Source organism: Puntigrus tetrazona, unplaced genomic scaffold (assembly GCF_018831695.1).
Source record: "Puntigrus tetrazona isolate hp1 unplaced genomic scaffold, ASM1883169v1 S000001170, whole genome shotgun sequence".
NCBI classification, from domain to species: domain Eukaryota; kingdom Metazoa; phylum Chordata; class Actinopteri; order Cypriniformes; family Cyprinidae; genus Puntigrus; species Puntigrus tetrazona.
The window spans coordinates 192,972-220,959 of record NW_025048756.1 but is presented as its reverse complement, the minus strand read 5'-3'; the positions used below and the strand labels follow the sequence as shown (position 1 = coordinate 220,959).

Here is a 27,988-nt window from a genome sequence, read left to right as displayed (position 1 = left end):
CACCCAACGACTCAAAAGCGGCGCACAGAAGAGACGCGTCAGTCACAGAATGATCCCACCAGACCTTTAATCATAGTCAAAAACAAGCGAATCACTTCAAATGACACTTCTGCCGACTAAAAAAAAAAATACGCAGGTAGTAACAGGTGCTGCTGGCATATTCTCAACGTCTACTAGAAAGTCATGAAGAAGAAAAAAAATAAAAATGTAAGCAGTTCTCGTAGTAGAAACTATATTCACTGTATATTTAAGATAACCAAGCAATAACATGATCAGGAATTATATCAGATAAATAAAGTGCCTTTAGTTCATTGTAGTGTCGCCGTCGTCATTTCACTGCAGCAAATGAGAAAACCAACATTCATCACATCGAGCCAGTTAACATAAGCTGATGAGCACTGTAAACATGAAGGCCGTTGTGGCGAAGTACCGCGATTGCACATTCAAACATAAATGCGAGGCATGCGATTCATGAATAAATACAATCAATCAAAAGTTAAGCCGCATGAAACGAGTGAACGGAGTATGGCAAGAGAAATCTCAAACTCATATCAAAACCGCTGGGAGGTTTGAACAATTCGCTAACGCCCGCTGACTGATTCCAATATAAAACTCAGAGAGGGAATGTTGGGTTTAAGGAGTCTAATTGAGTAAAACATTTAGCACGTCGATTTTCAGTAACATCAAACAAGATCAGCTGTGCATTTCTAATGGCTTTAGTGGTTAAGGCTCTGGGACTTTGGGAGGCTAGTTTTCGTCATAGATCCTGTAGAAACGTACATTTTAGTTTCACACACAGGTCTGTGAATTCCTGTATATCTATATATCTATATATATATATAAAGCCTGATGCTGTGCTGAAGGTCGTGTTTATAGCAGTGCAATTTAATCCAAGAATAAACAGGAGATCTTGGCTATCAGAATATATTCTGAAAGTGAGTTTTATAGACTGACTAAATTAATGGGCCTGAGCGGATTTTGAATATGTATTTACTCTCCAATCGATTCCAGCAATGAACAGACGTCAAGCAGATGCAGATCGTCAAGCGGATTTTCATGTATGCAAAAATATGTGCGCAACATAATAATCGGTGTACATGTAAATGTGAAGCAGCGAGAAGGGCTGGGCGATCGCTACATTTATAACGGCCTCAAAGTGAGTGGCATGAGAGCGTCGTGAAAGAGATGTTTCATAGCATCGGATTTCAACTTCAGTTGCTGTAACAGTATTAGAGCTGGTAAGATACACAAACTCTTCGATTGGAAAATATAAAAAAACCCAAAGCAATATTTGAATTCATTATTTGTTCTTAAAACAGCAATAAGTTCCTGCGCGTTTAAGAGTTACAAATTATTTAGTAAAAGTAGGGGGAAGTGCGTAAATAAGTATTATTGTTTATTGCTGGTGCGTGTGAATGAACGTACGCTGTTCATTTAGTGAACGGTCTCAAAACATGACCAACTGATGCAACAGAGGTTTGGATATGATGACAGTTTTATGCCATGTCAATGTCATCTTGATAAAGGTTTAATAATATCGAGTAACTTCTAGTGGCAATATCGCCCAGCCCCAGCACTAATATTACACTGTAATTAATATCTGGCGGAGTTGCCAGTTGTTAGCAACCAGAAAAAAGAAAATAATAATAATAATAATAATAATTCTTTATCCCAAAAGAATACCTTTCTATATAATCACACCTCCTCCGTTTGGTGCGGTGTTCAGAACAGGATGCAGATGCATATCAATGATGTCGAGATCATCTGAAATGTTTAAAAATCTGACTCGTCCGACCGTTTACTAACCACTATTTACATTTCTTACAAGTATGTGGAGTTTAGAAACATTTTGGCACCGTGTTAAATGTTACGAATTTAAGTAAGTCATTACTTTACTATATTTCTCATACAAAAATACCTATAAGATACGGATCGAAACTTGACGTTCATATCAGAAACAGCAAATGAACATAACTTTTTAAGGGTAGATTGTGACAGCAAATGACGCATCTCCATCAATACAAACATATTGCACTAACGATGAACAGTCCAAATGCACGAATGGTGTGTTAGAAATCGTATTTGTTTCTGTTGTAAGTACTCTCGTTAGAGAAAGTTACCCTGCTGTGTACCACGTGGAATAACTCGCTTAAAAAGATTTGCAATTTTGAGCCGCCGTTGTTGTTCAAATGTGAGGAAGGGCAGTGTCCAAAAGATTTAGGCCTACTCGTCGTACAAAAATAGATCAACGGACCTCCGATTTACGGTTTTGCGATTCTGTGTGATGCTGCTAATGGCAGAAACACTAGTGGTGTAAGCAGTGTCTGCCAGCAGAGGGCGCCAGCAGCCTACAGGGGCCCATGACATGATGACACACACACACACACACACATTATGACGTATCTGCTCCGGGTTACACACCTTCAGAGCGGACGCTTGGCTTTTCTTCAACTATAATTAGCGCTAACGAAGCCTCGCATCAATCGGCGGCCGGTCTAATCTCCGCGGGGCATGCCGCGGATCAGAGCAGTCTGCAGCTACCGAAGGGGTTTTTCGTTTTCTTGGTCCTCTGTTTGTTTGGTCGCAGGTTTACGACCTCACGGCCGTTCAGATCGCCGGCGGTCTGGTTGGGATGGCCGCCGCCGGTGGTGTTGAAAACGCCTGAAAACAGAAACGTGTGAGGACCTATTAAATTAAGTCACGCTAAAGCTAAATTAAAATAAACACCGGCAGGGTTGTGATGAAAAATAAAATACAATATGCGTGATGCCGTGATGTCACCAGTAGCCATTAAATAGCATCAGTGCTGAGAAAAGGAGAAAAATCTGCCTGTCTGGAAACTTTTAGATACTTTCAGAAACCCTCTCAGATACCGAAAGCACTTTTTGTTTATTGCTTGCTATGTGCTTCTTTGTTCCCCTTTATATTTGCTTGAAGTTATAATTCTTAACATACAAACATATTTCCACCATATTTTTTTTCTGGTAAAATTAGGGCAAAAACTTCCCAGAAGTGTACGGTAACTAAAGGCTGACTTCTCCTCATCGTCAACATATAGATTCTGCACACTTCCTATTGTGCTTTCCATTAAATATTGATGTATTCTTTTTCTAACATAAATTTTACCTACATATATGAATCAAAAATGATACAAAAAATTCCCCCTTGAGAAGAAATGTTCCGAACTTAGGTTAACAGACTCATTTCTAGAGCACTTCAACAGGTGGCCTCCATGTGAGTGTGACAGTGGGGGAAAATGGTTTTGGATGAACATACAAATGGCATTTTACTTAAAAATAGCACATTATTGACTACCTTACGGCCGGCCCTTTTAATTACCATTTTGCAATACATTGCATTTTTTTCAGAATAACAAGGAAATAAGTAGAAATTAATTGCTGCAATATGGCAACTCCATACCATAGAGGGTTCATAAAAACAAACAACTAAATAAAAATGAAATCCGATCGGATCATGCGATTTTTTACATTTCCCATCCCATAAAACTATTCAAAAAAACCTTACCTATTTTATTGCTGGATGTGTGAACGACCTCGGTCTCCTCTGCTGACTGCTGCTTGAGTCGTTGCAGATATTTGTCAGCTAGATACTTAAAAACTGCAACATAACAAAAATGAGTTCATTCACAGCTGAGCACAAATCAGTCTCATGCACTGAAATGCTTTATCGCACACCTTCATTGACGTTGAGATCTTCTTTCACCGATGTCCGATAGAACCGTAACTTCAGCTTCTTAGCGAGACCTTCAGCCTCTTCACTAAACGACACGCAACGATTTTCATTAAACGATAAGTCCGACACGTTCAGAATGAATCTTTTCTGATAATATACTTGTGCTACATCATCCAAAATGTTCATGTCTTTCTTTCTACGTTTTCTGAGAACTTTCCAAGGATTTTTCTCCGTATACTTGACTTTTTGAGGTAAAATTTGTGAAGAAGAAAAGATGAGCATTTGTTGTTTAAAAAAAAACTGTACAAACATTAGATTTTTCCAGAAAATAACAGATATTTTGGCTAGATGAGACCCTTACTTCTCAGCTATGTCTATGTAGAGCTCTTTGAAGTTGCATGTTTGATCCTGAAACGTTTGGCCATCACTGAAGTCCACTATATGGAGAAAAATCCTGAAATGTTTTGATCAAAAAACGTAATTACTTTTCGACTGAAAAAAGAAAGACATGAACGTCTTAGGGGGGGTTGATGGGTAAATAATCAGGACATATTCACTCTGGACATGGACATACCCATTAATCAGCTCAATCTCTACAGTCGCTGATACTGTGCATTCACGATTCTTACTTTTTGATGACCGTGTCGTCCAAGAGATCGATTTTGTTCTGCACCAGGACGGTGGGAATGTCTCCGACCTCCATCTCCACCTTCTCCCTCCAGCTGCTGATGGCCTCAAAGGACTCTCTGTCGGTGGTGGAGAAGACCAGCACACAGGCCTGAGCTCCTGCAGGACCAAACGCTCGTCACAAACCCGCTCAAGCTCCCAGTCAAACACACGTCCACAGCGCTTCTAACGGTCTCACCTCTGTAATAGGCCTTGGTGATGGCGTCAAACTCCTCCTGTCCCGCCGTGTCCCACAACATCAGTCTGACGTCCTCGCCATTAACTCTGAAACACACGTGAATCAAGCATATTAGAATGATTTCTGAAGAATCACGTGACACTTACTGTAATAAATAAAACTTTTATTCAGCAAAGGATGTGATGTTTTATTCAGTTCGTTCGTTCGTTGGTCTTCATGAATCATGTGACACTTACTGCAATAATGGCTGACGGAAATTAAGCTTTGCAACACAGAAATACATCAGATTTTCTATTAAAATAGAAAGCAAACATTTCAAATAGTTATGATCCCAAACTTTTGAAAGGTAGTATAAGCATTGGCCTAATGGACCGCTGAAATAGATTAAAAACACAACAATTACATGAAATAAATGGGTGAGTCTTAAATAAAAACTGGTAAAACCATCCGCTGGGGCCATGTGACAGGTCAAGCAGGCTTACAAGTTGCAATCCATATCTGCTTTCGTTCTCAGTTTGACTAAGCATTGAAACAGATGAAGCCACTGACAGTTCAATTCTTCCTCTTTTCATTTTAAGTGTACAAACAGCAAACCACAGATTTTCTCGGTCATTTACTGCCGATAACGCATCTTGTGTATACTGTGAAAAAGTGATCCAGGAACTACCTCTAAAAAAGCAAGAGGATCTTCTTCGCCAAGGGGTTGCCTGATCCTCACCACATGCTTTTGCCCATACTCTGTATTTAAATGCAAACAGGAAGTTTGCTAGTTCTAATGGGGTTTTTTTATTTGTCATATATGCCTGGACAAACTTGAGCCAGATTTACTGGCATTTATATCTGTTTAAATTGTGAATGATTCAGGGGGGTTTTGTATGCAGAGGAAAACTGTGCGGTAATTGAAGGGTAGGAACCGATTACTTGTAATCCGCATTATGTAATCAGATTCCAAAAATTAAGTACTCGTAATTATAGTGTATTACATTTCATAATCGGATTACAGGTACGTTTTATATGGATTACATATTGTTCTGGACAAAAACATTTAAAACCCAGGAGACTCTGGGTGTGTGATTGTACGTTTATTAATGTTTTTTCATGCAGTGAACATTCACATTTTTATGCTAAGATCTCTTTTTTTTTTTTTAAATAAACTCACTGCAGTTCTTACATTAAACTCAGTTTTGGGAAACCCTGGCGTAAGATTAATATAAAAAATAAATTAACATTTTTTCTTTATTTTTTAAAAAAGATTAGTCTAACAGTATTCAGAAAACATTTTGTATAAGAGACTTCAAACTGTAATGAATCTACCCAGCACTGTACATACTATTCATTTGCTATAAGATATTATATGAAATTATTAATAAGTAACAGTATGTGTTAAATGGGTCCATTTCAAGTGGCCCAGAAAATACTTGTGTATGTATATATTTATGCATGTACGTATTAGTTTTATTGGTGTAAAAACATTGTAAAGCAGCAGATAAGCACACACCAGTGAGCGCGTCACTCCATTTCTGTACCGTTGCTCAACCACAAATAAATGTTCTTCGACTGACACTTGTTCCTCATCTTGCACTGTTTGTCCTGCTCTCCATTGTCCCATGTTTCATTTGTCACTGTTTTAATGTCCACTAAATCAGCAGAGTAAAATCTCTACAGGCCCTCCATTGCTACCACAGACATTGCGTCAGATTTAGCAAGCGGCCCCTGCATTATTAGATTGTCTTGACGCCGTTCTGCTGCACTCCATTATGCTGTGATATATTTGCTGTCACAGGATGATTAACAGTCCCATTACAGTCTGGTCTGCCAAATGTCTAACCAATTCAGAAAGGTTGGGGTTTACTGTAAAACAGAGACTGAATACGAATTCTGAACAACGTTTTTAACGGCGAAAAATGCAACATGCAAGGTATATGGACTACGTTGTGACTCATGTTTCGCAATGGAAGTGCTAAAAAGCTCATAGCGCTGAATGTGATGCAACAACAACAACAAAAGTAATGGAGCTGATTTGATTTGACACGTGAGCTAAGATAAGCCCTGCCGGTGTGCATGTTTTAATATAATAATAATTTGTAAATCTGTAAAAGGGAAGTCAAAGTGAATGCATTGCACTGTGGGATACATAACCAATGCTTCTACAGTATACTACACAATATTATTAAGGACAGCATGCTATTCCATCATCTTGGATTATTTGTTGTTTTTTTTCATACTGGTAAAGGAGGCAAAAATGGCATTTTAATGCAGCCAGTCTTCATGCGGATCATCTGCAAATGACTGCCGAGCAAAAAGGCTCAAACATAGAAACCGAAGAGCGCAGACAAAAGAAAACCCATAAAAGCATTTCAAAGTGACCCGACTGCTTACATGATCTGTCTTTCCAGAAAGTCAACCCCGATGGTCTTTTTGTAGTCCTTGGTGAAGATGCCCTTGCAGTATCGCTGGATCATACTGGACTTCCCGACCGCTCCGTTCCCCACCACCACCACCTTGATGGCCACCTCCATGTCCTCCTCCAGCATGGCTGCGATGTGCCTGCGCTCTCACCTCACTTCGGCCCGGCTTACTGCTGCTCTAGGATCCTCTCAACTCTAGCCTGCTTTAGAAAAGCAGTAGACAGATCAGTTATAACCCCACACGTCAGCACATTTTCATCACCTTTGCTGACAGGATGCAAAAAACGTGACATCATTGTCGATTCCTGCATCATGAGTACAGACATGACCTATTAGTCTCTGAGTGTTTCGGGTCGGTTTCCGTTAGGTCAGAGCCTGCGGCGGCTCTAGGTTGTGCTGACCGCGGCTGACTTCCCACTTCATGATGCATCTTGCATAGTTTATACATTTTGAAGATTTTCTGCATTGCATCTTCATTTTCGTAACAAACAAGTACAGTTTCCTAATTTTTTACTGAAATGCATCTCTTTTTAGCCTTTGTCTTACTCCGCATGTTGGCCATGAGTTATGTAATAGATGCATTATTTCAATCAGTTTACGTTGAAGAAAGTACAACAAATGCTACCATAACAGTAATGATATATTTTAATTATATATGAAATATACTTTTTTTAGTAACGATAATTTGGGAGAAAGTGTTTAACTGTCGTTAAATGAAATTCACAAGGAAACATGAAATAATAAATTAACTCTTTTATATGCAAGGTGGACGGTTTTGGTTTTGGGGCAGAAATACAACCAGGCATGTTTTTGACAGATCTCGTCAAAGCATTTAGCCTCACAATAACCTGGTTGCAAATCAACACTGCATTCAACAATTGTAATAAAGAAAACTGGATTAATTTGCCAGAACAACTGCTGTTAAGGAAAGCAAAACAACGGTGTTAATCTGTCCAAATTCACTTATGAAACAAATTTAATTTTAGCTGTAAAGCGGCTCTGGGGCAGATATTAGTGCCATTATGAACTCAGCTGAGTTCAATAGCAGAGCGTCATTAGTTATGAAGTGAACTCAGCTCAGCTTTACAGCAGGTGACGGTGTCTGTCATCACTCAGGTCAGTTCAGTGTTTAATTCAGTTCAATAACAAGTTCATTCCCGACATAAGAGTCTTGCATGTGAACGCCAAAAATGCAATCCAAGAAAGCTGGATAGATAGCAGCACGACAGTAGCGCTTACATATTAGGTTACATTACTGAGGCCTCCCGCGTTCCTGCTGGGTAACTAAATACAGCAGCCAACCTGAGACGACAATAACAGGCAGCATCTCCACAGGATCAGCTTTAATAAACTCGCAAAACGATGGCCTTGTATGGCCAGCTACATTTGATTCAAACCCACATCAGACCACGTTCTTAACTGCATTTAAACCCTTCGCATTAACACTTTTAATGCAAACAGATATCTTTAAATATATTAAGAAAGCGTTTGACTGCCAAGATTGGATTTCCTTCCGTCTGCTTGGTTATGCTTTTAGAAACGAAAGCCAGTTCCCAGCGTTGGTTCTTGACTGGTGTTCGTGAGGTCCGGCTGTCTGAAGGACCGGCAGAGAGATCCACGTAACCAAGGAAGACTGTGTGATATACGGAGCACGGTTATATACAACAGCTGGGCAGAAAACACACAGGGATTCCTACGAGACAAATGTGCAAAACCGTCTCAGAGCGCCAAAACTTCAAAGAAGCCCATCTGCCCGTTTAAAGCAGCTGTTTGCGGTCGAATTGCACCCATCACATTTCTCAATGCCAACAATTTGTGTTTAACTGATCTTCTATACTTTGCTTATCACACCACAAGTTATTTGGAGGTCTCCTTGTTACAGTGTAATTACACTTAAGTATTGTTTAATAATGCTAAAACTGCATGTAATTATTGTATGGTTAGGATTAAGCTTTGTTACTTGCACGTAATTATGCGTAACTTATTGTCAAAATGCTACTCCAAGTTACTTCAAACAATCCCAAGGAACCACCATTTTAAAAAACAACAACAAGGTAACTCAATAAAGGTTCTTGTAATAAGTGGGTATAAAAGCATGCACTAACTTGCATAAGGTCAGGGTTGGTTTGGGGTAAGTTCTTTTTACAAGAGATGTAACGTGTAACTAAGACGCTGTAAAAGTGTTACAATAATGTGATATTAGTTATTAATCAGAGAGTAAGAGCATACGCAGACGCGACTGCCGTGATATTTAGACGATACTTTGAATAATACCACGCTAGTGAAAGAGTTGTTAGCAATCTCGTCGCGGTGTCTCACCTGCATTCGTGTGTTACCAGGTTACATTGTTTCCTCTTTGAAGATCCGACTCGGGAATAATCACGAACGCGGACTGTCCAGAGGATCCAAACACACAGCTGTAGCGATTTATCGGTCCAAAAACATCTGCTGAATGTAAATATAAGACAGCAGCAGCTGCATGGAGCGAGTTTTTGGCGTTTGCACAGTTTATCAAAGGAGTGGCCTCCTCCTTCTTCTCCTCCTCCTCCTCCTTCTTCTCCTTTACTGCTATTCGTCTCTCTGTACGTGGGTCTCTTACACAGACTAACAATCCCGCTCGGATACTCCGGAGTCAACCGGGCTCTGAGGACGCAGATGCCCGCAGATACAGCAGCGTCTTGACGCGCTTTGGGTGATTCGGGACCGTGCGTCTGATCCGCGGAGCGCCGGGGCCGCGGCACTGAAGCGCGGAGACCACCAGACACCCTTTCAAAATAAAAGCCTCCCTTCGCTTCTCAGACCTACACATAAGTCATCACAAAGAAGTCAGCTGTTGCCATAAGAAAATGTAGCATGGATTTCAAATTGCATGCTGGGAGATTTTTCAGAAAAAAATTAAAAAGGAATTACCAGTAGAGTTTGATTCATCAATACTTTCAGACATGTGATGCCCCATTCAAGAATGTGTGGCAGGCTGGCAGCTATCCCTTTTTAATAATTTTATTATCATGTGAACCAAATGCTAAAATTTGCATTTTAGGGAGACACATATGTGACACATGACCACAAAACCAGTCACAAGGGTCCTTTTTTTAGAAGTGAGATTTACACATCTAAATAAAGCTTTCACTTGATGTATGGTTTATCAGGATATAAAAAAATTTGGCTGTGTTTGAGGAATAATAGTTAAAAACCCAGGACCAGGTGTGCTCAGTGAAGACCAGGAGTCAGAAATGAAATCAATTGAAGAAAAATTTACTGAAGAAAATTGTTTGCTGTTTTATCACCAAAAGTCAGCTTCACTTCTCTTGTAAAGTTTTAGGCTGCTCCGCATGCATTGTACAAACACCAGCAGTTATATTTTAACAGAGGCCAATAATTACGTCAATACATCAGTATATCAGAAAAAATCTGACTGTTTCCAAAACTCAGGCAAACTTAGGCTGGGTACAAACTAAAAGATTTTTTTCAATCTTTTCAAGACCACAAATATGAGGACGAAAAAATCCTAGATTTCAGTTTTGCTTCTATGGAAATTCTTAATAATTTTGGAGTTATTCATTAGAAACCAAAAGACTTAACTCTGAACGTGCCAATGAGAAATGCATTGTGAGTATAAGCTGTGGATATCACATGAGTCAAAATGGCTGACACCACATGTAAGCCAGGCAGTCCATTCATGAAAAGAAAACGGTTTTTGACTGCTGAAGAAGTATTATTATGCTTATATCATGGAAAAAAGCAGGATGAGAATGAAGAAACTAAAAAATCAAGAATTTAAAATCAGTGAGGCGTAAAAAAAAAAAAGGTAAGCTAACATCAACATGTTCAAGTGAGGCTAAAGCTACTTTAGCTTTAAATTAGGTCAAAATTAGGTTTTCATTAAATTATTATTCAATAACACATTGTCTATTATCACTGAAAACATCTTTGCAAATAGAGATTTATTGCAGCAAGCAGAGAAGCCTGTGATGATCGGATCGGATGATGAAGAGGAGGAGTGTGATGACAGTCTGTTACATGCACACTGTTCTGAGGTACAATATTCGTGCTATCTAAACAAACAAGGGATGATCAAAATTCTGAAAAAAGTTCTGAAAATCATATAGCTGTCAGTCAACTTCAGATCGCCATTACTTCTGTCAAGCTATTTACAAAATAAAAGCAGCTTAGGAAAGGGCTTGAACCCAGCTTTCATATCACATCAAAACCTAAAAAAGGTAAAATTTCCCTGTGTGTTGGATTCTCCTAGATTGCATCACATAAAAGCCCTCAGTTACTGTCACCTGTTTCAGTAAAATTAAAGCTAACATTTGAATGTTAAATAATAACTTAATTTCTAATGTGCTACCATATAGGCAGAAAGAATGCAGAGAAGGGACAGACAGCCATAGAAAAAGACTGGGGAAATGATACAAGAAAAGAGATACACATTGCAGGGCACAGGACACAGACACACTCAGTATCAAATAGTAAATGAAAGTACTATAATATTAATTATTTATTTGATATTTTATTTTATTACAGTATATTGCTATTTCTTTTAAACTCAATAATGGTTTTGTTCAAATCGTCATCACATGTGCCCATGCTTTCATGTATGAAATGGAATAAAAAATAATTTTTAAATAAATGTTAAAACAGTGTTCAATAACTATATTGTCATGCATGTGTGTACACAGTTCTATTCTAAAATATTAAAAACAGTGCAAAAGTCAGATAATTTTTCTTGTTTTGGTAATTTTGGTTAAAGTTAAGAAATAGAATAAAACACTAGTACCAAAAGGTGTATGTGACTTTTTTTTTAATTACATTTTTTTATTATTTATTATAAATAAACATTTTTATTTAATGGTAAATTTTTGTTTTGGCCCACCTTTAAAGTTTGTGAAATATTACTTACGCCCTACTGGTTCTCTCAACTCGATAGTTTATATTAAATGTAGTGACCTACAAATAACAGTTTGTCTGTAAACTGTTTTGCCAACTGTATATACACTGTTACGACGAGGTCTCCTGTACCACCTCCTCCACACCACCAGAGTGATCCGTCACCCGAATATTGAACTTTCCCTAACAAACTTTCCATCATGCCACATTCCTGGGACTGATTACATGAGCACACCTGCATGGAGTGGGGCACCACCTCTCAGGGCCAATGTCTTTCAAAGATCCCCCAAAATCTAATCAACAATCCTCCCTCACCTGCAAGAGCTCCAGCTCAGTACATCAAGGAGAAAATGGCCAAAGGCTTCATCAGGCAACCGACATCTCCTATTCCTGACTGGGGAACATTATTAGTCAGGATGGAGTAGTGATGGATGAGAGAAAAGTTCTCGACTGGCCCCTACCTCAAACATTGAAAGAACTACAACGCTTCACTAACTTCTAACGAACATTCATCAGAAATTTCAGTTTAATAGTTTAATCTCAAAGTTCCCTTCACCTCAGCTCTCATTCTCAGACACCAAGACCCTGATTGAGCATTCATTGTGGAAGTCGATGCCTCTAACACAGAAGTCTGTGACATTCTATCACAGCCAAGATGTTCTGATATTCTTTTCCCATAAACTCGCGGCTGCAGAGTGAAACTATGATGTCAGCAATTGGGAGCTCTTGGCCATGAAACTTGCCCAAGAAGAGCAGCGGCACTGGCCAGAGGGGGCTACTCATTCTTTCATTGTACTCATGGATCACAAGAACCTATATCCTTTTTTTTTTTTTTTTTGAATTAACAAATCAAGCAGCCACCTGACAGCTGAAGGAATGAAGCATCGACTCAATAAATTTATTGTAATTAAAATGTCTTACAACTTCACATTAACATTAAACAGACATGAAAGTGCATATACTTGACACACACATATATATACAGCAGACTCCACTGTTAAACTATGGTACCTGCAACAGTGAGGCCATGAGTGCAATTTTCTGTAAATGCCCATACTGATCAAATGTATGCATGAAATATATTTGATGTTATTTTTGCTTCTTCAATAACAATCAATATGTAAATGAGAATACGTTGTATGATTAGCAAAACATGGCATTGTCATTTTCCGTAACAATAGAAGTGCTTTAAATAAAAGTGTATTATGTAAAATAACAGGCACTTTATAGGCATTACTTTTCTTTTATATAACCTGAATTTCAGAAATATTTTTTAATTCCATACATTTTTTTAAAAATTAAAATAAAAACTAAACTAAAAGACTCCCCAATTCCCAACATTTCTGGAATTCAGGTTGTATTAATGTACCTACAGCGTATAACATCTATATAGCCATAGAGTTGTACAATTACAGAGAAGTTTTTACAGAGAAGTTTTAACAATTAGTACACAGATGAGTATGGTGTTATCACAGCAAATACAGAACAAATGTAACAATAGACCACTGCCTAGAAAGGTGCATATATTGGCATCATCAAGAGATATATTCAGTTTGGCAAAGTTACTGCAGCTGAAATTCTCATTGTGGCATAATGACTACACTCGAAGAAAAGCCTGTAACAATACTGACCAGTGTACGGGAAATATGTGTTGATTGTCTGTATTTTTTGTTGCAGTGTACTGTGTAGATTGCCTTAATATTAACATTTATTTATTTTAATGCATGTTAGTGGGAAACTCACCACGGCACTTTGGGAACCAGATGTCACTGCCTGTAGACAGCTTTGATTTTAATGGGTCTGATGTAGTTTTGTAACAGTGCACACAACAAGCCTACTACAGATCAGTGTGTAAAATTGTAAACAAACCAGAAAAGTATTACAATGACTTGGTGTGAACAGGCCATCTTTCCACAAGAAATGGAAATTCTTACATCCTAAAGCACTGGTGGTCGAGGGCCGTATCCCTCAGTACTGTCCCCCGGACTCATCTCCTGCAGGAACTTAGGACTGTCGTAGTCAGACGACCTGCCAAAGCTACCAGAGTCTTCAAAATCCATGTCCTCTGCTGAAACCTCAGGGTGATCAATTACGCTGCCGTCAAGTGTTAAGACTGTTTTGCAGTCTTCCTCAACTGGGGAACTGGGGGGTCCCTGTGATGTCACTGGAGAAATGTCTGTCATCTCAGGTTGGGAAACAAGCATTGTATGATATTGCCTGGGGATAATGCACCACTGCATATGGAAAGGAGAAAGTATTGGTATTAATGAGCAAACAGCAGATCACCAGACACATCATAAATATAAAACACTGAACTCAGAAAGGACCAATTGTAGAGTTATGAAGTAAAGAAAAAAAGGACTGAAAGACACATACATGAGGCATTTTGGGGATTTTGGACCATTTCCTCCAAAGCAGCCATACGAAGCCAATGATGATGGAGAGCACAATGGTCCCTCCGCCTAGCAAAGCTGCGATTATTCCTGTGTTGTCTACAGAAAAGTCAAGAACAATTCAGTCTACTCTTAAGACTCACAAATAATAATAACTTTATTTAAGGTAAAGATAAACCGCCTTGCATTGGCTTGTTGCGACAAGTTAGTTGCAGTGTATTATGCGATTGCATTCTCTTCTCAATATAGAAGATGCTAAAACTTGGCAAAACCATGCATTTTTGGAATCAGCATACTTTTAAACATATTTCAGTAGTATATTACATTCAAAATGTCTAACAATAATAAACAGATTGCAGTTCTGTATGGTTCAGTTTTTCACCTCTTTCTCGTGATATTGAGTGTAAAGGAAAGAGTCAGTGAGAGGATGGCTCATGTAAACGTGTGCGAGCAAAGAGCTCTCACATGGACTATTTAGCACCCTGGCAGATACATTAAAGAAATAAGTTCTCACACGCTGCCTTCAGAAAAATGAAAACAATTATTGAGACAACTGATAATGATTTTACCGGTCTCTGGCGTCTGCCGAGGTATGGAAACGTTTCTGTAGGTATATGAATGAATGCCAGCAATCTTCCCTTCAAACTTCAGCTCAACACGCTGTCCAGCTGCGCTTTGGTTCAGGTAGATCTCTGCAGTGCACAGCTCCTCAACCTCAAAACACGAGTATAAAAACTTTCGCTGTGGAAGAAGAAAAGAACAGAGAGTGAATTCTTACACTTCAGCATCCTGACATGACCGATATTTAAAGAAGGACATTGGGGAGTCTGTGCAGCTGCTTTTCTAACCTCATCATGTGTGATAGTGTACACAAACTCTCCATTCAGTGTGACTTGCTTATGAAGCATGAAAGGGTGCTGAAAGGAGGCTTTAATCATATGTTTGTGGACTGACGTATTTACAGCTGGGAAGTCCAAAGAGCCTAGAAAAAGGAAAAGCTGATATTCCATTAAGACAATACTAAAATTAAGCCATCTGGGAAGCAAATGAATTCCAACGATCCAAAAGATTTGCATTTCCAGTGCTTGCAAGGCAGCAGGTTAAGTTTGAGCCAATTTCTTTTCTTTTTTTTAGGTTTTGGTTCTGGCTGTTGTATATACCTTGTGTATACTTGGCCTTTCAAAGTATACTATACCCTATTTGATATCGTGCACATTGTGCTTTTTTTTCTCCAGATTTTATGAGCAATAAAAATATATTTGTATTCCTGTAAACTACAGCAGCCACCATCTCATAAGCCCTTCAAGCATCTGTTATAGTAGCAGTCTGTTATTTTGTTGTCGTTCAATCCTCTAAAACTTGTGACCAATAAAAAAAGAACTCTCTTAAACTTAAGTAGCTGCTATTTCATAACACTTGGGCTTGCAAATGTTGTTGCAGACTCTGATTTTTACTGTTTTTACAACTTTTTACAACTCTTCAGATTCATTTTCTACTGTAAAATAGCAGCTTGGTTCAACTGATTAGTGCAAAACCAAGTCAATGGGCATGTGTGACCTGCACATATATAAATGACAGAAATGAATAACAGCAAATGTGGGAAGCAGGCCCTATTGAAATGAAAATAAACAATGTTACTGTATCCACGTGATTAAGTTATAACGTACATTTATATTTATGTGTGTTTATGTTAAAATAGTCTTTGCTGTAGGTGAATCTAATGGAGGCACGCTCTGATATCTCCTGCCCATCATGCGCCGTCACGGACACAAAGTAATCATCCCCCACATCTCCGCTGTAGCTGCTGATATCCAGGTACGTCTGAGAGGTGTCAACTGTTCGGGAAGCACTAGAGATAAATAGGACAGAAAAATTCAGTAATTCACATTTCATGAAGTTTTTCTCGATCAGTTGATTGTGACACACACGTACCTTTCATAAGGTTTGACCAACACACTGAACTTCAGCTGTTCAGTCGGTTTACTGTAGTTCCAGTACAACACATTCACAAAGTTGTGACAAACAACACTGACGTTTGTTGGAGAAGGAACTGTAGATAAAAAAAAAAAAGTCAGATTGCTCAACGGCTACTGAAATGCTAAGTTCTTTTTTAAAATGGATGCCATCTTCAGAGACGTCAGAAGATTTGCTCAAACGCAAAATTTTGAACACACGCACACAACTGAATCTTATTTAAATATAAATGAGAGTGGAAAACAAACTAAATATTATGTTTACCATTAAATATTAACATTGGTTAACATATTAAGAGTTTATTAAACAATATAAAGCAAATGTTGTTTGACTGGAATTGTAGAAGACACACATGCAACACTATACCTTTAAAAAGCCTCCATAATCATGTTATGTGTAATATAATTAGTTAAATTTATTTATTTTTATTTCATCCATGTTAACTCCCCTCATCATTTTGTATTGTTGGCAGATTTTGCTGTTACAGACATATAACATATATTTACATTTTAGAATTCTTATTAGTGTGTAAGGAAAATTATCACAGTGCTTTGTAGAATGACGGCACGACAAGGAAGAATCACAATGTGTGTGTGTGTGTGTGTGTGTGTGTGTGTAGCCTATGTAATAAATACAAGAAACACCTAGTAATAAGTGCCTCTCTCATAAATAAATAATTTATATATCTTTCATTATTTCACACAAACATCGATGTAAATATGCATTCACACATAATAATTCAGTTGGAATCTAACGTTTGTATTTGATAAAATACAAAGATTTGAATAAAATAATACATAATACTCACAATTATACTTTATTTATAAATAAATATTAAAAATGAAAAATCTGAGATTATGTTTTTTGTTGTGGTTGTTCAAACAAAAAATGTTACGTGTGCGTATGTATACATATATTTCAGTAATAAAAAAAATTAAATAAAAAGTGAAAAATCGCTATAATTATTTGTCTTGCTGTGACTGACAGCCTCCTCTGTTTTCCGGTTTCTAGCAACAGCTGACATCCTGTCTAGTGGCAGGTACTGTATGCTGCTATTGCAGCCACTTCCTGTTGACAGCTGCCGATTCTTCACTTAACACTTTTTCTCTTGTTTCCAGCCAAAATATCTAAAAAAGCACGTTTTGTTTAGAATAAGCAAAATAATCTGTCAATGTTGTAAGCAAAATTATTTTATTTCAAACTAATTACAAAATTTACTTGTTTTTGGACTATAATTTTTAAATCCAATATATTATAGTATATATTGTTTGATTTGTGATATATACCATAATATATTGGTATATTCTGAGGCTAACCTATTTTTGAGTCACAGTACTTTGCACAGACCTTAAATACATATTTACAATAAATAAATACAATTAAAGTGTCTTTGTACTACCGACCATGACAGCAGCCTGCTATTTCAGGTCATTCTGAAGTGAGGAAGTGTCTGAAAGCATGTGCCATCACAGGAAATGCAGGACTTACTTAATGTAAAAGACATGGGGGGAAGGGTGGGAATCATATAGGGTGGGTACCAAAAAGCGAAAAACATACCGCACCATTTTTTTCACCGTGCCAATTAAGTAAGGGTGTCTGGATAAAGAGTAAGAGATTGAGTGAGAGCAGAGTCCCAACTCCAATTTAGTTTAGGATGGTAGCTTTTTGAGGAAATTAAGTGGAGGAAGGTGAGAGCAGATGAAAACTCTTAGAAGGAGGTGAGTAGATGGCTCCGGTTTTACTTCTGGTTCGGAAGAGAGCATTGAGAATGCCTAGTCTGAATTACCTCCCTCAAATCTTACCTGTTACCCTTTTAAACCCAACTCAAAAGGGAAACAGGGGCGAAAGTCTTCTTTGTTCGCCTTTAATCATTAGATTGAGAGAAGCAGGGACTGTTTTGTTGTTTGGGCTCAGACCTGGACCATCAAAAATGGTTCAGAAAAGAAGGATTTAATGGTAGGGGAGCATGTCTTGGCATCCTGAAACTTCTCGGCCACAATCTCAACGGAAGTGCCAAAAGTCCAGAAAGGGAAACTGGCACATCAATAAAAAAAACCCTTCTCTTTTGACCCTATGTCCACCAGGTTCACCCACAGCCGCAACCACCACGGCCGCCATGGATCTGCCAATGGCAGTGGTGGCCTGCTTAATGGCATGGAGTGTGAGATCTATGGTACCACACAACACAGACACCTCATCAGGGGACAGACCATGACCTCTATCCAGGTCTTTCAGAAGATCAGTCTGATAAGTGTGAAGCTCCACCATGATGAGAAATGAAGCTGCAGCCTGACCTGCTGCCACATACACCCTGCTATTTAAAGGAGATGTAGGGGTTTGGATGGCAAAGATCCACCCACCCCCCCATAGAGGTATAGAAATCCAACATCTCTTAAACAGGAGGCATAATCTCTCACTATGCTTCTCTCAGGGCAACCATTCTCATGCATCCCCTCAATGTTTGCATAACTAGTTAGAACAGATTTTACCTCCACATGGAGATCAGGAAGAAATGTCAGACTCTCCTGAGCTGGAGGGCTATGGTCAGAAAGATAACATAAATCAAGGCGGACTTGAGGCTCCACTTTCTTGGCAAGTCAAGCCTCACCATGGCGTGAATCATAACCTCAAGCAGCTCTTTGTACACGGGGCAGGAGGACTGGGAGGACTCAGTCTCAACTCCCCAGCTGCTGGATCAGACAATGGAAGACAAATAGCATTGTCATGAGTGCAAAAGGGAGATGCCCTTTGTTCATTTATCAGCCAGGTCCACCAGCAATGCTCATTTTCTTCTGTGTCTCAGCGGAAGATCCTGAACTGCAGGGAGCTGATGGCTGTCCCCCTTTCTTAAAAAAGGGAAAAAAACAACAGCAGAGCTTTTTCATCAAAAAACACTAAATATGTAGTTACTGGTGTTAGAGTGTAACACCAAAACAAGCAGTGTTGAACACATAATGCCTATAATGCAGTTTCTGCATATGAACTTTGAGGAAAGAAAAAAAAAATCAAAGACTTGCAAATATGTTTGAGGATATTTCGTTGAAGAGAAGTGAAATTTAGAAAGCAGAAATGACTTTTTGCTTGTAAGAGGAAGTTGAGTGCTGCTAACAATTCAGATTTAATGTATAAAGGGAATATTTATGGGGAAATGTTCTATAAAAATTAGTTGTATTTGTTATAATATTTATTATAACTTTTATTTAATATATATTTTAGTTATGGGAAACGATTAATTGCATCCAAAATAAAAGTTATAATAATGATAAAATGATAAATAATGTTCATTTTAGAAGAACATTTCATATGGCCTCTACAGTCTTTTGCATTTGAAGTTTTCATATATATATATATATATATATATATATATATATATATACACACACACTTTTTGGTCAACATCATTTCCTTGTAAGTCTGTGGTTATTGACACAGCTGTATCAATCATCTCTTTATCATCTTGCCTTAGTCACTTATGTCATGTGTTTAAGTTCCACGGTTTCATTTCTTGGTTATCGGGGCTTGTCTTTTCTACACGGTTTCTACTACTTACTTCTACTGATGCTTTGTTTGATTACTGATTATGATTTTAAGCAGAGAGTGAAAGAGCATCACCTTCATACACACTGTACAAAGCTTACATGCCACAATGATTTGCCGCCGTAACCACGTGTGATCAGTGACGTTTTCACACCCGCTCAGATCAGACCTCGCTGCGGTTTTGATGTGATACAAGTGTGAAAATAAAAACAAAGAAAGGCTACGTACCACATTCTACAACCCATACTGTACTTTACATAGACAACTCAAAACCAGACCAGAACATCTCAGCATACTGCTGGCTGAACAAAAGAACAGAGAAGAAAAAACATCAACGAAAGACACAAAAGAATGGAACACAAACAACAGGAAGGAAGTGAAAAGTTGAAAGAGAAATGAGAGAATGGTTAACACGCAACTCAGAAGAAGAAAAAAAACGTACAAGCATATGATCAAGAATTAGTAACATTCATTCGTTACAGAGACACACTGCAAACTGATACAAACGACTTCAATAGAAGCTATAACACCTGCTAAAGTCAAACCTAAAGTGAGTGGGAATCTAGCTGGAAGCCATGTGATGATCTGTCTTTAGAGCGAGAGAAATAGATTCTACATAGTATCTCACAGATCCTTTGATAAGGAAAAATAAATGGGTTTTTATTATATACATAACGGAATGTAGCCTATATGCCATAGATCTGTTAAGCATAAAGCTTGTTGTTTTTTGGAATAGATAAAGGCAGGTATAGTTTTCTATGTACTTATTCCAAAAAAAACAACAACAAAAAAAATAGCTTGACTGGATGAAGGAAAATGCTATAACTAACACTGACTCCACTGCGGACAGATGATAAACAACCCTTTCTCTCTCCCAAATGCTCGTAAATCGATTAGCGAGCCGATGGGACAGACACACATCCACTTAGTGCGTGAACACTGTCTGAAAACATTTAAATCACCTGACAGGCACGAAATGACTTAATTATTTCAATTATGTAATAACGATAATAATAAATGATCAACAATATATAACAATATAGAGTGATTTCAGTGTATTGTGTCTAAGTGTATTAAGTGTATAGTCTTCAGTGTGTGGGGTTTTCTCACAGGACTGATCTGTCTGAGCTGATGATCTCACCGGCTCAGTGTTTCATGGTGTAGACGGTCTTCATTGACCTCTCCTGCCATAATTTGCGCTCCCATAGCAACAGTGGGATCGTTCTAAACATTGTGTTTAATGGTTTTCCCATATTGTACACCTTTTTAGAGTAAAAAAAGTATGTATATACATTTGTGGAACGGGTAACAAAGTATGTTTTTACGGCTCCTTTCCCTAGAGCTCTGTCAAAAACAGGTCAATTTTGGCCTGTCTAATTATTATTCATGAGCCTCTCTTCTGATTGGCCTATTTTTTCTGAGTGACGTACGGCTACATAAGGAGCTTAAAAATATCAACTTATTGGGTGCCAGAATCCACGTGACACGGCCTCAAATTAGTAATATGATTGTATAATCGATATTACTGCCTGACAAAAATAACGACTACAGCTGTGGTAAAACACTATAAAACAAGTGGACTGCACAGAAACAATCGTCAAAGCTGCTTAAGTTTACACACTTCTTATCAGTAAGCTTCAATACAGTATTGTTGTTATGAGAGCGTCTAAAGTTTTATCGCATCTCACAATCGTGTTGTTTATGAAATAACCTCTGTGTGCATGTGGATAAAACAACAAACTGATGAATTATATATAATCCCGTCTTATATGCACTGTTGTGATTAGCTGGACGAGTGACTAGCTGGAATAATAACGTAGCTGTAACATTTGTTGCCTGCTGAGACTGAAATTTTCATCAAGACTAGATAGACGGGGTGAGTTTGTCCTTACTGCTGTATGCCCATGAGATCTGGTTCACTTCATAGTAACAATCCTGTCAGATCATCCATCCTCGGAGTGTAGAGTTTGGCCGATCTGGTTTCTTCTAGTTTACTTTTTCGACATGTTTCTGTTGTGTTGTGGCTCAGAAGGCACACCATCTTGTGCCTCGGTCATTGATCAAGAATAGAGAACTTCACCTCAGTGTATTGTCTTTTTTTTCTTTTTCTTATTTACTTATTTGTTGTTTTGTACGTTTTAGGATAATAAACAGGTAATATACTGTACATTGTTTTGGCTGGATTACCAAAGAGCTCTATCAAACTCCAAAAAGTTCAAAATGCAACGTAATTCTCTAATCGCTTTGTATCTCCTAGTATTATTTATTCTATTATTTTTATTAATTGAGTTACTTTTACTTGCGAGTTCGCATTATATTTGAACGTTTAAGAAGAAATATAAGTATTCTGTAAATGCAAATATATGTATTTTAATATTCACTTGTATTGAATGATTATCATGTTTAACGTTTACGGTATTTAGCAAAAAATAGTTTTTAAAAAACACTGTAGTACCATGATAATTTGGGTAGGTTACTGTAATATGGTGATGTACCTTGTTTATCCTGCTGGTAATATCTCTTTAACATTTAACAACCAAAAAAGTAGAGAAATATTTTTATTTCACCAAAAATAAACTTTTATATATTTTTATATACTTTTATAAGTTACGTGTTTCTCTTAAAGCACTCATCTATGTCTATTTGAAACTGACCCATGTTAAGATTTTTGTACTAGACATGTAATGTAAAATGTAAAAATGTACACATTTCTATAAATCACGCCTAAGGGATTTCAAATTGATGTCATTTTAAATAGAACTCAGAAACAAACTGGATGCCTGATTATTAATAAATAATATATAAAACTCTCTATATATATATTTCCAGAATTTCTATAATCGTACATGGGAACTATCAGAGACTACAGATCTGACTCAAAAACAAACAGGATGAAACAGCATATACTTCTCTATATAGATAATTTCGTATACTTCGTGAATCTCCATAGACATCGGAGATCTACGCATTTAAATAAAACTAAACAGCGATTTCACACCAGTATACTGCCAAAATGGTTATTTATGTGAATAAGACAAGAAAGCATGGTTAATGAACAGATACAACAATATAACAAAATGTTAGGCTACTCACCAAAACCGAAAACACCTGGAAGCAGTAATACGTAAAACACACCAAACTGGACTACGGGTTCCTTCGACATTGTCATAATTTTTTAAAAAAAAACGTCGCAGGGAACATTCAGATGTGTTTCTTAAAGACAAATCGTCAAGAGCACTCGCTTCTACTGGAGACGATCTGACAGGGTTGCCAAATGTTTCGCCAGAAAACAGCCTGCCTAGTGGGCGGGGCGTAATTCTAGCCACATTTGATATATTCTATAAATAAGTAAATAAGAAAAAGAAAAAAAGAAACAGTACTTTGAGGTGAAGTTTACTATTCTTGATTTTTTTTTTTTGAAAATAGAAAAATGTTCGGTAATAATTATCTCTTTGGTATAAACAATATAAATATTTGAAATAAATAATACTAGGATATAAAAAGCGATTAGAGAATTACGTTGCATTTTTAAAATTTTGGAGTTTGATAGAGCTCTTTGGTAATCCAGCCAAAATTAAAAAGAACATTACCTGTACAGTATATTACCTGTGTATTATCTTAAAACTTCCAAAACAACAAATAAGTAAATAAGATAAAGAAAAAAGAAACAATGCTCTGAGGTGAAGTTCACTATTCTTGATTAAAAATGTTCAATAATTATCCTAGAGTCTTAGCTAAGCCCTCTATAAAAAAAAAAAAAAAAAAACTATAATAAACAACTAGTAATGTTAATAATAATAATAATAATGAACATATTATAGAAGGAGTACAGATTGGGAGCGCCTTCTGAGCAATAAGAAGATAAGTGATCAGTGATCACCTGTCAGTTAGGACAACCCAGTCAGTTGTTTGCTGGCAATGGCTGGTGACATGAGGAAAAGATTTGCCAGCCAAAAAATGTATTAGCAGCCATGAAAATGTTTTTGCAGCTATTTATGATTAAACAACGCATATTTATTGATTTACTAACTTTATTTACTTATTTCAGATTCTTTGAATAGTAAATGAATTGATTTACATTTACATTTACATTTAGTCATTTAGCAGACGCCTTTATCCAAAGCGACGTACAAATGAGGTAGGCATATAGAAGCAAATTAATATCAGCAAAAGGGCAGTAGTGCATAAGTGCTCTGAGTGGGGTCTTGTCTTACCTAACGCAGACACGAGGCTTTTTTTTTTTTTTTTTTTTTTTTTTTTTTAAACAAGAAAAGGATAGGAAGGAGCAGGAGAAGAAGAAGAGAGTGCTATCAATGTTGGGTCAAGTGCAAACGAAAAAGATGAGTTTTGAGTTGGTTTTTGAAGATTGCTAGTGACTCTGCTGCCCTAGTGGCAACGGGCAGATCGTTCCACCAGCAAGGAACAGACCAGGTGAAGGTGCGCAAGAGTGATTTTGCACCTTTTTGTGAAGGCACTGCAAGACGCCTTTCGTTTGCAGAGCGTAGGCACCTGGAGGGAACATATGATTGATCTTGATCACACAACAAGGAGAGCTTAAACATAAACTCAGGAGGTTGGTTTTATTTGCAATGGTGTCAGAAAATTGGTGCTTGTAGTGCTCTCTCTCTCTCTCCTTAGTGAGTAGGGGCTGATACGTGGGGCTGATTGAGCACATGTTGCTATCTGGAGGGGACCAAAAGACAAGCACTAATCTTAAGTCTTATGGAAGCCAAGCTCTTCTACTGGTGTGCCTCATGAGGATTAAGTAGCCAGTTGTAGTTGAGGTGCAGCAGTGACCGATCAGTTGGATACATATATATATGTATATATATGTATATGTATATATATGTATATGTATATATATATATATATATATATATATATATATATATATATATATATATATATATATATATATATATATATATATATATATATATATATATATATATATATATATATATATATATATATATATATATATATATATATATATATATATATATATATATATATATATATATATATATATATATATATATATATATATATATATATATATATATATATATATATATATATATATATATATATATATATATATATATATATATATATATATATATATATATATATATATATATATATATATATATATATATATATATATATATATATATATATATATATATATATATATATATATATATAAGTATATATGTATATATGTATATATGTCATGATTGAAGGGTCTGAGGCGTGCGGATCCATTCGCTGGCTTTTATTGGACAAAGGCATGGTCAAAGCAGGCAGGCGTCAAAACATAGCAAACAGGAGTATCAGAGGCAAGGCAACAACATAATCCAAAAACAGACAGGCCGGGTCAGGCAACAAACAATCAGAGTATCAAAAGACAGGCAGGGTCAAAACCAAAGAATCTATGACTCGGGAAACACAAGGAAAACTAGGAACAGGAGGAGATCCAGAGTCCAGCCATGATGATCCATGAGCCGACGGAGGGAGGAGCCATGGAGGAGGAGTGGCCATCGACTCCATGGGACCGACCAATGGCGGCGGAGCAGGTGGTGGAGGAGACTGATGCGGAGGCGGAGAGACAAAGAGCCAGGGTGACACAGAGGCGCTGGAGGGCGGAGACGGGGGACGAGAAGGACGCGGCGGAGCCCGAGCGACAGAGGATTGAGGTGGAGCCGGGGGGAAGGAGGAGCCTGACAAAGCCGGAGGGATGGAGGGATGAGGCAAAGCCGGAGGAGAGGAATCCCGAGGCGACAGATGGTCGACGACCGACCAAAGCGGAGCCGGAGAGACGATGGAGCCTTGTGGAGCTGGTGGACTGACGGACCACGGTGGAGAGGAGGGAGCTAGGAGCTTAAGGGAAGCCGACGGGTCTACAAGCCGAGTTGGAGTCCAGGACTCGGAGGCGGGACGGTGAAGCGAGGGATCCTTCACCCACGACGGCGATGGAGACTGGCAGACCCGTGGCGAGCACGAGATGGTGAGCAGAGGATGAGTGCAGGGGCTGCTGGGATCCATCGGCGCGTGTGGCAAGGGTGGGAGGTTGGTAAAACTTGAGGTGGTGCACGAGGCACGGGCACTGGACGGGGCGCACGAGGCGCGGGCACTGGACGGGGCGCACGAGGCGCGGGCACTGGATGGGGCGGTGCAGTGGATCAGGGCAGGCGGCCATCTTGGGAAGCGGCTCGGGGAAGGCGGCCATCTTGGGCAGCGGCTCGGGCAAGGCGGCCATCTTGGGCAGCGGCTCGGGGAAGGCGGCCATCTTGGGCAGCGGCTCGGTGAAGGTGACCGTGTATATATATATATATATATATATATATATATATATATACACACACAATGAAACTGAAACACCACAATAATTCATTAATATGGTGTAGGGCCTCCTTTTGCGGCCAATACAGCATCATTTCATCTTGGGAATGACAGATACAAGTCCTGCACAATGGCCAGAGGGATTTTAATGCTGGTGAAGGAGAACATTTCCTGACTCGCTCCTCCAAAACACCCCAAAGTGGCTCAATAATATGTAGATCTGGTGACTGTGCAGGCCATGGGAGAAGTTCAACTTCGCTTTCATGTTCATCAAACCACTGTGTATTGGTGCATTATCATCTCGATACACGGCACCGTCTCAGGATACATGGTCCCCCAGAATGGTTTGGTAGTCCTTGGCGCCCATCTAGGACACCAGTATTGGGTTTAAGGAATGCCATGATATTGCAGCCCAAACCATCACTGATCCGCCCCCATGCTTCACTCTGGGCATGCAACTTTCTCCACTCTGTAACTCACTCTCGGATGTTTGAAAGACAGTGAAGAGAACAATACATGTTTCACATTGTCCACAGCCCAAACTTTTCACTGCAGACACCATTTAAACCGACGTTTGTCATTGGCACAAGTGACCAAAGATTTGGCTATAGCAGCCCAGAAATGTATATTGACCCTGTGGAGTTCCCAACAGACAGTTTTGGAGGAAACAGGAGAGTTGAGGTAAAAACTTAAAATCGTATCATATGACCCCTTTAACTCCGATTGTATTTTGCTGAAAGAAGAAAGTCGTATACACCTAGGATGGCTTAAGGGTGAGTAAAGCACATGTTCATTTTCATTTTTTGGTAAACTAACCCTTTAACAATGACTGAGCAAAGCGGTTTCTGTCCATCTCTTTCTACTTGCTTCACAGCACAAATCCAGACATGTTCATTTGATTGGCCGCTTATGCTTTTTTATGCCCAACTCTTGTTGGTCTGCCTGCCTAATATAATATTAACTTTGGCTCCACTGCAGCATTGAACTGGAACATTAAGTGGCAAATGTTTTAAAATTAATGCTGTAATGAAAAAAATCTCTCTCTACTTCTGCAGGGCTCCACTCATTCTTCCCACTTGTTGCACCGGTGCAACTTTCTTAGTTGGTCTCACCAACTTACAATTAAGTCACACCATTTTTTAAAATCCTATTAAGATCGCTGTTAAGGCTGATTCATACTTCTGTTTTATACTTCTGCATCAGCATCAAGTCAAGTCTGCTTTATTGTCAATTCTTACGAATGAAAAGTACAGATAAATAAACTTGACCAGCCTTTCAAAGCACTTCATGGGAATATGAGTTAGTGCAACTGGACAGTTGTCAAGTCATTGAATCGTTATTTAAAACCAAAAAAGGAAACAACAACGGAACAAGATGATGACATTCTTTTACTCTCCACAAGGACTTGTATCATGGCAAATCAACATTGTTTGTAGGGAAAATGACTGATGTATAATGCTATGTAGTATGATAAATAAGGCACTTTTTCTTTGCAAGGTTTTACATCGAAGTGCTCATAAAAACACAAAACTCAAGTACATTCAGAGAGAGGGGTTTTAGCAAACCAATCACAGCACTTTTGGTCCACGCAGAATTGATGCGCTGTTAGATTTTCGAGTCATGTCAAGTACAGAATAGGCCTTTTATGTCAGAAAACATAATTTTAACAATTATGTCTTACATTTCATAGTAATTTCAAGCAAGCTCATTAATGGCTCATTTTTTAAACTATAGACAGTTTATTTTTATAAAATGGAATGGGTACAAAGGATTGTGGGTGACTGAAGGTTGCAAAGAATACGTTGCATTGTTCAAATTCAGCTGAATATAGGATGCAAAACAAAGGCGAAACAAAAATGTCCCCTAGGACCCCTAGATCT

At 38.2% G+C, this 27,988-nt stretch overlaps 2 protein-coding genes across 3 annotated transcripts; both read right to left on the bottom strand.

Moving 5' to 3' along the window:
- Nucleotides 1-48: 48 nt before the first annotated feature.
- Nucleotides 49-9,423, bottom strand: rab23 (RAB23, member RAS oncogene family). 2 transcript variants are annotated; one of them, XM_043234568.1, is made up of 7 exons: nucleotides 9,286-9,423; nucleotides 6,938-7,166; nucleotides 4,559-4,644; nucleotides 4,323-4,479; nucleotides 3,696-3,778; nucleotides 3,526-3,618; nucleotides 49-2,661 (listed from the first exon to the last, which is right to left on the bottom strand). In XM_043234568.1, the coding sequence occupies exons 2-7, from the start codon at nucleotides 7,090-7,092 to the stop codon at nucleotides 2,522-2,524; spliced, it is 714 nt and encodes a 237-aa protein (XP_043090503.1). In that variant the 5' UTR covers nucleotides 7,093-7,166; nucleotides 9,286-9,423; the 3' UTR covers nucleotides 49-2,521. The 2 variants fall into 2 exon arrangements, with proteins under 2 accessions (XP_043090503.1, XP_043090504.1); XM_043234569.1 differs by having other exon boundaries at nucleotides 6,938-7,169; nucleotides 9,286-9,420.
- Nucleotides 9,424-12,725: 3,302 nt separating this feature from the next.
- On the bottom strand, nucleotides 12,726-23,031 carry LOC122341232 (interferon gamma receptor 1-like). The gene is made up of 7 exons (XM_043234593.1): nucleotides 22,854-23,031; nucleotides 16,182-16,299; nucleotides 15,917-16,098; nucleotides 15,098-15,231; nucleotides 14,819-14,990; nucleotides 14,233-14,348; nucleotides 12,726-14,090 (listed from the first exon to the last, which is right to left on the bottom strand). Exons 1-7 carry the CDS (start codon nucleotides 22,927-22,929, stop codon nucleotides 13,794-13,796), a joined length of 1,095 nt encoding a protein of 364 aa, XP_043090528.1. The 5' UTR covers nucleotides 22,930-23,031; the 3' UTR covers nucleotides 12,726-13,793.
- Between the last annotated feature and the right edge of the window lie 4,957 nt (nucleotides 23,032-27,988).

Bases quoted from the DNA above. Each gene is read 5' to 3' on its own strand.
- rab23 (XM_043234568.1), bottom strand. From the start codon at position 7,092: ATGCTGGAGGAGGACATGGAGGTGGCCATCAAGGTGGTGGTGGTGGGG. The intron at 4,480-4,558 runs GTGAGACCGTTA...TTGGTCCTGCAG, and splicing joins CACCAAGGCCTATTACAGAG to GAGCTCAGGCCTGTGTGCTG. The intron at 3,779-4,322 runs GTAAGAATCGTG...CGTGTCGTTTAG, and splicing joins GACGACACGGTCATCAAAAA to TGAAGAGGCTGAAGGTCTCG.
- LOC122341232 (XM_043234593.1), bottom strand. From the start codon at position 22,929: ATGACAATGTCGAAGGAACCCGTAGTCCAGTTTGGTGTGTTTTACGTA. The intron at 16,300-22,853 runs GTGAGTAGCCTA...TTTTATCTACAG, and splicing joins TCCAGGTGTTTTCGGTTTTG to TTCCTTCTCCAACAAACGTC. The intron at 14,349-14,818 runs GTAAAATCATTA...ACTTTTCTGTAG, and splicing joins TCGGCAGACGCCAGAGACCG to ACAACACAGGAATAATCGCA.